The 12,122-nt window shown below is 35.0% G+C and overlaps 1 protein-coding gene across 5 annotated transcripts in view; it reads right to left on the reverse strand.

The window, feature by feature from the left end:
* Window positions 1–12,122, reverse strand: part of MYPN (myopalladin) — a 2,130,465-nt gene that overhangs the window by 895,391 nt on the left and 1,222,952 nt on the right. For all 5 annotated transcript variants that reach the window (XM_044056370.1, XM_044056369.1, XM_044056367.1 and 2 more), the window contains exon 8: window positions 2,153–2,176. In XM_044056370.1, coding sequence (XP_043912305.1) covers window positions 2,153–2,176 — 24 coding nt within the window. The remainder of the gene's footprint in view (window positions 1–2,152; window positions 2,177–12,122) is intronic.

The following is a 12,122-nucleotide window of genomic DNA, read 5'->3' on the forward strand; positions in this document are numbered from 1 at the left end:
ATGGGCTTGACAACATCACTGGGCAGTCCATTGCTATAATGCCCAACATTTTGGACAGTAATACCTACTTAGAATTATTCTGTGAGTCAGAAACTGCCTAAACTAGTCATTGCATTTACAAACACAGATGTAAGCTTCTTTTTTTATCACTAGATATCAGCCAAATATCTAATGTGGCAATCTAAACTTCAGTTATCAACTAAAACTGAATACAGATTTTAATTATGAAGATCAATTTCCCTGCTAGTAAATACTACAGTCAAGAATATGCATGGAACTTTTACATATTTTAACATTATTAACACCGCATTCAGGATTTCATTGCAGAAGGATGCGTCATTGAAACAACAGGTATGGGGATAGCAACTATTGATTTTAAGAGAACAAATTGTGGGTTAAAAATATATTGGGGAAACTCTAATTGGTTTTAAGATGATTTTCAGAATATTTTGTTTATGACTGGACATCTGCATAAGAAAAAAATAGTTGTAACTATATTTTAAGTTTTGATCTGATTTTGTAATACATACATTCTGTTTGCAAATTTATGACTGGTTGAGACCCCTTCATCATTCCTTTTACCTTTGTATTTTCTCCTTTTTCTGACATCCAGCAAGAATAATTAAAAAATCCTTTCCAGCACAAAGAAAATACAAATAATAAAACTCAAATTTCTACTTTCTAAGTGCAAAAATACCTCCCAAAGTGAATGTTTTAAGGAAATAAAGGGCCTTTCAGCATGTTAATTTGCACTCCTGTGTATGGTATTGAGCCTGATAACACCCATCTACAGGCCGTTATCTCAATATAAACTCCATCTTTTCAGGCAATATTTTTGGGGGGAGTCATAGAAACATACTAAATTAAGGATACCATTTCACTAAGCAGATGTAAATTTCACTTGTCAGTCAGTCAGTGGATAGCTGTTACCTAAACTTCAGTTATCAACTAAACAGCACATACATTTTTACTTTTCAAGATCTGTTTTTTTTTTTTTTTCTGCTAGCAAGTACTGCAAACAATAATGTATACAGAACCCTTAAGTATTTTAACATTATTACCAGTGCATTTAGTATTTCATTGTAGTTACATAATTTCCTGTTGAGGTTCACACTATCCCTGTTGAGTTGCAGGTGGTGACAAAGTAGTTATATTTATAGGTTGACATTCTGAATTAAAGATTCGGGCAATCCAAAATTGCTAAGTTTTTTTTCCCTTTCAATCTTTTATTAACAAACTTTTTTACTTTATATCTTAGGCATTCCTTTCCAGTAATGGTCAGCTTGTTTAATGTTGGTTCTTAGAATTAATGCTGTGTTAAACAAGGCAACAGATCTAAAAACACTGGTTACATCAACTGATTTTCCACAATTTTTATATTTATCATAAGAAGCATTCTTCTTCTTAGTTAATTTTAACTGTATACAATGAAAATAATTCAGTCACACAACTATCTAAACTTTATTTCCACAGTTTGTTAATCTGGTTATGGATCACAAACATTTGCTCACAAGTACCTTATACAGTCACAATCCAACAGAGCTTATTTGGTTCCAATCCTAAACCTGTTTACATTATTTACATACTCCACTGGCTTCAGCAGGTGTTCCCTTCCTGTGTTCATCTTCCTTAAAATATTTTACTGTTATTAGTCTTATTTGTTTTCTCTATGTATGCAGAATCAACACACCTGGTTAAATACCAAGCGATTATATTTACATCTAGGCTGATATTCTGGAGTCAGTGATTCAGCCAACCCAAAATTATTATCTTTCAATTGTCAATGCACCTCATTATAAAGTAATTATATTTATTTCTAGGTTGACATTCCTGATTCAGTGATTTAGGAAACCGAAGTTTATGTCTGAAGAATCAAATATATATTCCTGTCCCACTGCCATTTTTAGTACATACCCCCTATTCCAAAAATTAATTACTTTATCAGTCAGTTAATGATGTACACAAGTAAAAACTATATATTGCATTGAATATAAATAAATATTTAATTAATTTTGTTTCTTTTGTTTAGTGCAGTCATACTATACCTGGCAATGTTTTATTCCATAGCATAAATAAGTTTTAGCATACCACTGTGACTAGTGAGATCACACTGATTCTGAAACATGATGACATGATGAATTAATTGTCTTACCTGGTTCTGCTGCTGATCTCGGCTCTAAAAACAGGGAGAGGGAGAGAGGGAGAAAGAGAGACAGAGACAGAGACAATGTTATATCAGCATTATACTTCATAACGCATGACAATTTTTCTAAGTATGTCATGTTACACTGATTCATCACAATCAGAAATTCATGATGTCTTGTTTGCTGTGCTTGCTCTATATGCTTTGGAGCTTTATGTTTTATTTATCATTGCTGTCAAGATGGTACGATAAGCATACATCTCAACTCTGTTCTATGCTAACTTACTAAAGTGGGAAAAATGAACTGTTAAACCAACAAATGTGGAAATACTACAATGTTTTTGAATGAAAATGGTTGATACACAATGTTTTCTCAGGATACCAGAAATGTGAGGAATATGGCAAACAGAGATCTGCATTAATGGTAAATAAAAATACCTTTAATATATCCCCCCTCCCCCATTTTGTTGTCTAATGGATAGGTTTTTAATCCATTGTGAAACAGTATCTAATAATTCTCTATACCTAACTTTAGACTTACTCAAGCAGGTCCTACTGAATTTTCAGTTAACTCTCTTTTATCCAATTACTTCCTTGGGATGTCTGTGTTATGTGTCTACCTTCTTTTGTTCAGATGACTTCTTCTTCTCATTATATTTGGAAATAAACTTAAAATGTAGGTCCATGCACAAAGCCACCAGGAAGCTTCAAAGTGAATAATATAATAAAATATATTTTTGCAAGCAATCAACATTTAATTTAAAATCATCATGTACTGGCATTCTCTTTTTTGCCTCAAATAGTTTGTTCCATGGTGCAGATGAACTTTTTTCTTTTTGTATACTGATTTTATTAATTCTAATAGTGTATTACAAGAACGTATGTCTTGCTGATAACAGACATTGCAAACAAAGTTCAGTAAACAGTCTGTAGCCTCTTAAAGCATTATAGTTGAGACGTACAACCCTTCTCAGTATTTGATATGTTACTATATGTTACTGAATACAACTCGAGTTCTTCTAGTCTAGTTACATAGGTTAGTATCCAGCATGAGAGATCTGTTTAGAGAATATTCCTATATTCATTAAGCCTAACAAACTGAGCATTGCATACTCTTCAATGCTTTATAGGTGATCTAAATATAGGTAGTAATGCCTCTGTATATTTTCTACTGATATAAAGCAAAATTTGCATAATAATTCCAAATATTTATTTAATTTAGTACTGCTTTGTTGTTAGATAACTGTAAGTTAAAAGCCAATACTTTCTTACGTAGCTTATACTGTCTGCTGTTTTAGGAGTGGCTTGCCATCTATATTATCAGACTCCCTGGTCACACAGTTAGATAAAATGAACCATGCCTCACTAGAAGTACTTCAGTCATATTATTTTGAGAAACATTCCTATAAGTCATCAACAGCTGAAATTAAGTATGACTCCTACTTTGCATAACTCATCAAACTTTAAATCATATGTCTCTTTTCATTAACTCATTCAAGTTGTTCTCTTTTTCATGCCTTGCTTTAATATAATGTAATAGTTCAAATGTATACATATTAAAGTAATGTAGCCTATATTCATGCAACAGTACATTAACCTGCAAACATTGTTGGAGATATTGCTTCAAATAAAGACTTTTCAGTTGTCTATGCAAAAGGAGAAAACTTCTTCTGTGCCAGGTATATGTGTATATGCCAATACTGAATAGGTTCAGTAAAGAACACTACAATATGTTTTTTCTCAGAAATAATGGAGGAGCTACTTCCTAATGTCTGAATCTCTAAGTACAATAGATGGGGTGTGCTATTCAGAAAAAATGTAAATAAATGCAGTAGTGCTAATTATGAGTAAGTGAAAGATCAAAAAGGAGTTCTTTTCATTTGTAACATACAAGCTCAGTCAAGTTCAATGCCTGAATGAAGGTAGTTTTTGTGAATGATAATTCATTATGTACCCCTATTATGTAAAAGTCATGATTATTCCAACATCCAAACTATTTTTTATTAAAAGGATTTCCATGACTAAACAACTTTTTTAAGGAATTGTAAGAAAGGAATAAACATATTTCATTGTGGAAGCACAAGTCCTTATATTGGATGTGGGATTACCTCCCATAACTTGATTAATTGTTCTTTTACCTAAAATTCAGAATTTTCCAAATTGAAGGAATCTCTGCTGCTGTTGCTGCTCTGGTATGTTGGGAATTCTTTGATTGATACAGATTTCTTAAACCATATATTATATATTATACAGAGTATAGTGAGTATATTTATCAAGTCTTGACATTAACCAGATACAAACTACTATGTATTCAAGAAATGGATGTCAAGAAATTCATACCAACACGGAATCTTGAGAGGTAAACTGCTTAACATCCATTTTGAGAACATGCAACTTATTATGAGAGAAGACATGATCATAATGATTTGTGATGTATGTAATAACTACTCATTAAAAACTTTAAAAAGATTATGTAACAATAGGATGTACATAATAACTTTTAAAGCTGTTGACTGTATAGAGGTACACTCTGACATCTTTGTGGCAGTGTAGGGTCCACTTAGTTTTATAGCAGTATGATACATAAGTAAAAACCTTGCTCTAACAAGCTTATAGTGCATGGAATGTTGGGATTACACTCCAAATTTGGGAAAAGTCAACATTGTTAAACGTCTTTCTGAAGTAGGAAAAATATTTTAAAAGTTTTATTAAATGCCTGCTGATACTGTTAAGCTGTAGTCTCTCACTACAGCATAAGCAGATGCCACTACAGAGCAGTAGTGAGAGGCTAAAACAGCATTGAAAACTAAAGCATTTTGGGCCGTCATACTTCTTTTTTTGTCTCTGGACAGCAAAATGTATTGCAGCATTTTACACTATGAAAGGTATACTTGGTTTCTGTCTGTTACTTGTGCGGCAGCATAAATGTATAAAGCTGCAAACCATATGCTCTTACATGTTTTTCTGGAACTAGTACATCAGGGCAGCTATAATTTAATGTATTATAAATAATTAAGAGTGGGTCATTGCACTTGAGGTAAATTTTATGTCATCAATGTTTCAATCACATACATTGTTTATGATAAGGAACCTAATGAAGATCATATTTATTTATTTATTTATTTAACATTTGTTTGCTGGGAAAGTCCGACTGGACACAGGTCCTTTTTCAGCGGAGGCCCAGGGAGAAAAGCTCCAATTGTAAGTAGTAAGAATTCAAAAGAACATATACGTTTATACAATTAAAGTAATAGTGAAAAGCAGATTTTTATACAGGTAATCATACTTGCCAATTGCAATAGCGCAAGCAAATTGTTATGAAAGGTAACTAATATACACATGGTGAGACAGAAAAAGTAGTTTAGTAGTTAGAGTAAATAAAAATACTTGGAGACATTTACAATGCGTATGTACAGTGCTAAATGCTGGAAACTATTGTTTAGAGGTGGGCAAGTTAAACTCATTCATAATTCTGCACTGTTCAGAGAGATGGAGAGAGCAGGAGTTATTTTAATGTATGAGTGTTTGTGTGTAGGTGACACTAACTGAGTAGACTTTGGATAGTAAAGCTGAATAGTAGTATTAGGTTAGTAGTGATAAGAGTGGGGTTAGCCAGGATGGTTACAATGGCAAAGCCAAGTGTCTATTAAATGGGATTTTAGTAAGGTTTTAAATTGTGTCATAGAGTTACTATTGGTTATAGTAGATGGGAGGTTGTTCCAAGTTTTAGAGGTATAGTAGGAGAAGAGTGATTCTCCAGCTGAGTGATTGGTTTTTGTGACATCTAGGAGAAGTTTGCTATTTGGGCGAAGGAATCTAGAGGAGGTGTATTGTCTTATAATATTTTGGAGAGCTGGGGTATTATCAGGTTTCTGCAGAAGTTTAAAGGCAAATGTTAGTTGGTTAAAGTGAAGTAGCTGAGGAAGGTCTAACCAACTGAGTTGATTAAGTTATATACAGTGATGAGCTTTGTATGGGGCATCTGTTGTAAATATGGCTATTTTATTGTAACATGAGTTTAATTTGGAGAGGTCTGCTTTGCGTAGGTTGGTTAGTATAGGAGAGGCATACCGGAGGGTTGAGAGGAGGTGTGCACACACAACAGTAGCTTTAGTACTGGCAGTTAAAAAGGACTTATTCCTGTATAATAGACCTAGTTTTTTATGGACCTTTTTTATGACTTGAGTGATGTGGATATCGCATTTTAGGTTATTGTCAATTTCAACTCCTAACAGTTCGGTATGAGTGGTTGGTAGGATGGGAGTTTAGTTTTTGGAATGGATGATAAAGGACTGGGGGAGAGGGAGTTCTCGCTGGGTAGAAGTGAAGTAGTTTGGTTTTGTTAGGGTTTAATATGAGTTGGGAATCAGTGAGCCAATTTTCCACAGATAGAATGGAATCTTGAGTTATTATTTGCAGGTCTTGTATGAAAGAGGCCGAACATATCAGAGTTGAGTCATCTCTGTAATGTATTACTGATGCATGAAGTGTGGCAGTATGGAGTTGGTTGGTGAAGATGGAGAAGAGTTGGGGGCCATGGATGGAGCCTTGTGGAACTCCTATAGAGACTGGGAGGAGTGAAGAAAGTTGTTGTTGCCACAGGATGGCTTGCTGACATCCACAAAGGTAACTTTGGAATCAGGAAAGAGATGAGTTACCTAGGTTAAATTTGGAGAGGACCTCAATGAGTTTATTTTGATCCACCATATCGAAGGCCTTGGATAAGTCTAAGAATATAGTGGATACATATTGCCCATTATTTTTATGACTATTAACCATATTAGTAAAGGCCATGAGGGCTGCTGTTCTGCTGTGATGTGGTCGAAAGCCATGTTGAGTGTTTGATAGAAGCCTGTGCATGTGTAGGAAATCCATGAGTTGGAAATGTTTGACTCTCTCTAATATTTTGGATAGGGGAGACAGAATAGCTATAGGGTGATAGTTGTTGAATTCGGTGGAATTTCCCCCCTTGTGGAATGGAATGATGTGGGAGATCTTCCAGATGGAAGGGACTGTATTTTCTGATATTGATTTATGAGAATGGTTACTGGGTGCGCTATTGCTTCTGCTGCAGTTTTCAGCAACTCTTCTGGGAGGTTATCTGTGGCAAGTGTGGTAGGTTTAAGATTTTTTAGTAATCTATTTATAATACTGATGGATATGAGATGTAGTGAAAATTGAATGGGGTCATTGTGGTTGGAGCTGTTCTGTGGTGAGAGATGGGTAGGGTTGTTAGGACTGTTGGAGGTGTTTTGTGAGGCAGCTAGAGCTTGGATAGTTTCTGTAAAGTATTTGTTGAATTGGGTTGCTATGTTGTTGGAGCAAGAGGTTGATGTTGGGTTTGGGGTGCCTATCTTACCTGGTTGTAGTATATTGTTAATTGCAGACCAGAACTTTTGAGAGTGATTGTCATGTTTATTTTGGATATTGTGATAGTAGTTGATTTTGTCTAGTTTTACAAGTTTTTTGGGTCTGTTTCTGAGTTCTAAATATGCCTGTTTTGCCGGTTGGGTTTTGGTCATAAGATAGTGATCCCAGGCTTGGTTTCTATCCTTGACTAAGGATCTGCATTCTTTACTTAGCCAGGGTGCATAGTTAGTTTTTACTCTAATACTTCTAGGGGGAGCGTGGGTGTTTAGTACATCTAGGAAGTAGGAGTTGAAGAAGTTGACAGCCGCATTTAGTGGTAGTAGTCTAAGGGGTTTCCAGTTGCATCTTTTTAATGCCTGGATAAATGTAGGTGGGTTATAATTCTTTTTATTCCTTATTAACCAGAGAGTGGGTTGGCTGATTTGTTGCAAGTGGGTTCTCATCAGGACGGTTGGCAGATGGTCACTTAGGCCATCAGGGAGACAGCCTGAATATGGTGCTAGGGTTCTATGGTGCTATATGTTACATGAAGGCTATTATGTATGAACCTCACTGTAACAAATATACTTTTTCTCTCATTCTCTCATTCAAAGAACAAAGTACTCCATGTATTACTTAAAATTTTATAACTTTAGCTTTTATCTTACTGTCTAAACAGGATGAATCATATTACTTTACAGATGTACCTATACTGATCCTGCGATCATCAAAAAATTATGATGATAAACTTCCTGGTGCAAAATTTAACAAAATATATTTCTGACCTCATGATAAAGCTTTCATGGTAAATCTAACTTACATATCAGATGTAGGATACATTTAGTCATTAAGGCTGAATTTCACAAACATATACTGCATAGCACAGTGCTAATCAGCATGTGTAATAGCCATAAGGATGATACTAAGATAATTACCTGCAAACCAAATCAACTATTAGCACTGTGCCCATGAATAACAGTCTTAGAAGCAGCTACCAAAACCTTCTTAGTTATGACACTTGACAAAACAAGCACTGTCCAAAGGTAATACAGTATAGTATGTGACTAATACAGTGTAAGCAGTACTGTACCACTTTCTAAACTCCTTATGTTTTTTACTGTGCACCATCTACAATATTGTCAGGGGACCATTCACATTCTCATACTCGGTCTTCTCTTTCTCAGACACAGTTAAGAAGGGATGACAAAATAAGAAGAAAGAGATAGAGAGGATACCCAATCCAGGTTCAGGCCTCATGGAAAAGGCCTTACAAAATTATAAAAGTATCGTGCATCACATTTTAATAAAAACAAAAGCAATAAAGCCACAGTATCAAACTGATGAAGTCCTGCACTGAATGAAAGTAAAGTGTTTTCTGTAGTTTTATTGCTTTTCTTTTTATCAAAGTGTGTTATATAGTACTTTCAGCAATGTTTTTGTTGTTTTTGAATATGTATATATATGATGAAAGGGACTAAACATCTGTTTTCATGTATACAAATAATGGAATGGATTAAACAACTTTGTTTCTTCTTTCTCAAGTATTTGCCAATCATATAGTCTTAAAAAATAGTACCACTTTTATTAACATTAGGACCAAAGAATATAAACTATTTTATCTGCTGCAGATTACAATAAAACAGAAGAATAAAACAAAGAAAATGAAGACATATAAATCGCAAAGACAACATTAGTTATAGTATAACAGCAATATACTATCCATGTTTGTCTGGCGTGTTACACATACCTTTAAATTTGGTAACTTGTGCTTTACCTCTAAGCTATAACTAACTGAGAAGAAATCTCATTTCTACAAATAAGGGCCGTATGTGCAGTACTGGAAGGAAGTAAAGTATTGCAGTACATAGGCTTCTGATGCAATCTGTTTCCAAAACCACTGTCAAAATCATCAGAAAATCTCCACATCTAAAAGCATCTAAATAACAGTCATATTTAATTTAAATTTAAAATGCTGGTGTTCTGTAGTATTAAACAATTACACAACAATACAACAATATCAGTTATTTTCATTGTAATATGAATGGTAATACTTAGCACTAATGAGTGTACATACAAAGATTATGGTAGAAGCCCTTTGCATCTATGCGGAAAAATTGAAGATGAACTTCTGTATCATGAATTTTTATCTGAGTGGAATTTTGTGGCCATAAAGTGTTCACTGATCAACTGTGCATATACTCACACTAAGGATTTATATAGTCCTGAAATTATATTCTTAACATTATCTAACATACCATTTCTTCAATGGTAATGGAGCCCTCAATGTTAGAGTTGTTAAACATCAGCTTGTGGAGGCACATCCTGACAAGGAGGGTATACTAAGCACAGATTCCAAGGTAAAGGCAGAGTTTGTGTGTGTGTGTGTGTGTGTGTGTGTGTGTGTGTGTGTGTGTGTGTGTGTGTGTGTGTGTGTGTGTGTGTGTGTGTATGAACGGGTTCAGCAAAATATACGAGCATATGTATCCAAACCTCATAAGCACTTACCCCCTTCAGCTCACATTAGTAAGCACCTAGAACCATGGATTTACCCTTTTCAACTGTCTCTGTAGCCAGCTTGATTGAAATGGACATGGTGAGACAATGCAGCAATTGTCTCATGCTTACAGAAAACCACCTACTACTTAAACAGGTATAATGTGCGAGAGGTGTAGTTATATAATGTTATTGAAGGCAAAGCTCTCACATGAAGTCACAACAAATAACACGCATGTTGTCAGTATCACACAACACCACATTAAAGTGATCACATACATCTCAAGCCAAGCAAATAGACGTACATATGCTAAAGATTGTAAAACTAATCTACCTAAACCACAAAGGCCTCCTAAATGGAACCTAAAAAAAAGTACCCTCAGCAACCTCACAAACTCACAATACAGGCAGCACCCACCAGGAATCATTTATTTATTTATATTTATTAGTGCTTTTGTTGACTGGAGTAGTCTGATTGGGCTATAGTAGCCTCTTTTTAGAGAAGCCAAGGGAGAAAAGTTTCAATTATAGAGTAGGCAGTTTTATATAATACAGTAAAATGTAAACCTTAAAGTTACAGTATAGAAACTTAACTATATAACTGAAAGGAAGCTATACTAGGAAAATCTGCAATCAGTAAACTATAGGGTTGTTATGTATTAATACAAGACAAAGTGGTATATATGGAGAAATTTAAAATGTCAGATTAAAATTTTATATGCATGGGTAGAAAAATAAGAGATAGGAGGTGTGGGAGATATGAGGAAAAAGCTGAGAGTAGGTGAAGGAAGGCTGAGTGGTGTGAATATTTAAGTGACATAGAGAAAAAGAAAATTGTAGAGAAGTTAAAGTACATGTAAAAGGCAATGAATATGAGCGGGAATTGTGCTGGAGAGAAAACTCGATGGGGGTAAGCAGAGGCAGTAGAAGTGGCAGCAAGGACAAAGGGGCAGAAGACAGCAGGGCATTTACAATGAGAATTTGTTTGTTTAGGTATATAGGGGTAATGTAGGAATGCAAGTCTCACGGCAGTCTTGCCTGGGGAGGTGCAAGAGCAGAGTCAAGTCTTTTGTATAGTCTTGTTTTAGCAAGCTTTTGAATTTGGATAAGTTGGTTTGTCATAGATAGAATTCCAGACTTTTGGAAACATAATTTGAGTACATGGACAGACCAACAGAGTTGTAAGTTATAGTTATGGTTAATAGGGATTTGTCCAAGGAAAGTACAGTTAGTGCAGGAGTGTAAGTTTCCACTAAAGGTTGGAGTGCAGAACAAGTTTGACGTTTGTAGATTATGCTACAAACATTTGCTAACTGGGTGATGAGAGATTGCATGGAAGCTCTAACCAGCCTACCTGTTTTAAAGCCAGCTAGTTGTGGGATTTAGTGGTGAGCTTATCTATCTTGTTTATTTTTTGTTAGTAGAGATTACTGAAGGTTGGTATGGGTGAGGGCATATAGCAGTGAAAGTAGGAGATAGGCAGAGACTATTTTTATCACTGCAATTAAAAAGTGTTTGCAATGGTATAGGACTGTAATTTTTCTGTGAGAGGGTTCTTGATAGCTTGTTGTATTTGAATATCAAACTTTAGGTTGTTATCTATAAAGACACCAATTATGTACACAAGTTTGATAGGAGTGTTGTTTGATGAGATGATGGAGAAGTTATGTTTTGCATAGGATACAGATTTTGGTATGAAAAGCATGGTAATAGCCTGTGACAACCAATAGGAAATAGATTGCTTTGATGCAGGTTGCCCATTCTTCTTACTTCATAAGAAATGAACAAGTCATCCAAAGATTTAAATGATTTAATTCTGTCAAGTTAGTGTCTGAGTTGTCTGCCAACTGTATACTTTATGTGAAACATCCTTGTTTTTCTTCGCATTCAGCATGAGGTTAGAATTGCAGAGCCAGGTTTCTATAGAAGACAAAGCTCATGGAGGGAGCAGGCTGTTATCACTGTAGCATCATCAGCATATTGAATGACAGTTGTGTTCTTAGCAGTGTAGAGGTCATTAATACAAATGTTAAAGAGGACGGGGCCCAAGACTTAGCCATGTGGCACTCCAACTGAGATGGCAAGAATGGAGATTGTTCATTCTGCCACTTTACTGCCTGAAGTCTGACAGGAAGGT

The sequence above is a fragment of the Protopterus annectens genome, chromosome 14.part0, assembly GCF_019279795.1.
Source record: "Protopterus annectens isolate FY-2018-M chromosome 14.part0, PAN1.0, whole genome shotgun sequence".
NCBI classification, from domain to species: Eukaryota; Metazoa; Chordata; order Ceratodontiformes; family Protopteridae; genus Protopterus; species Protopterus annectens.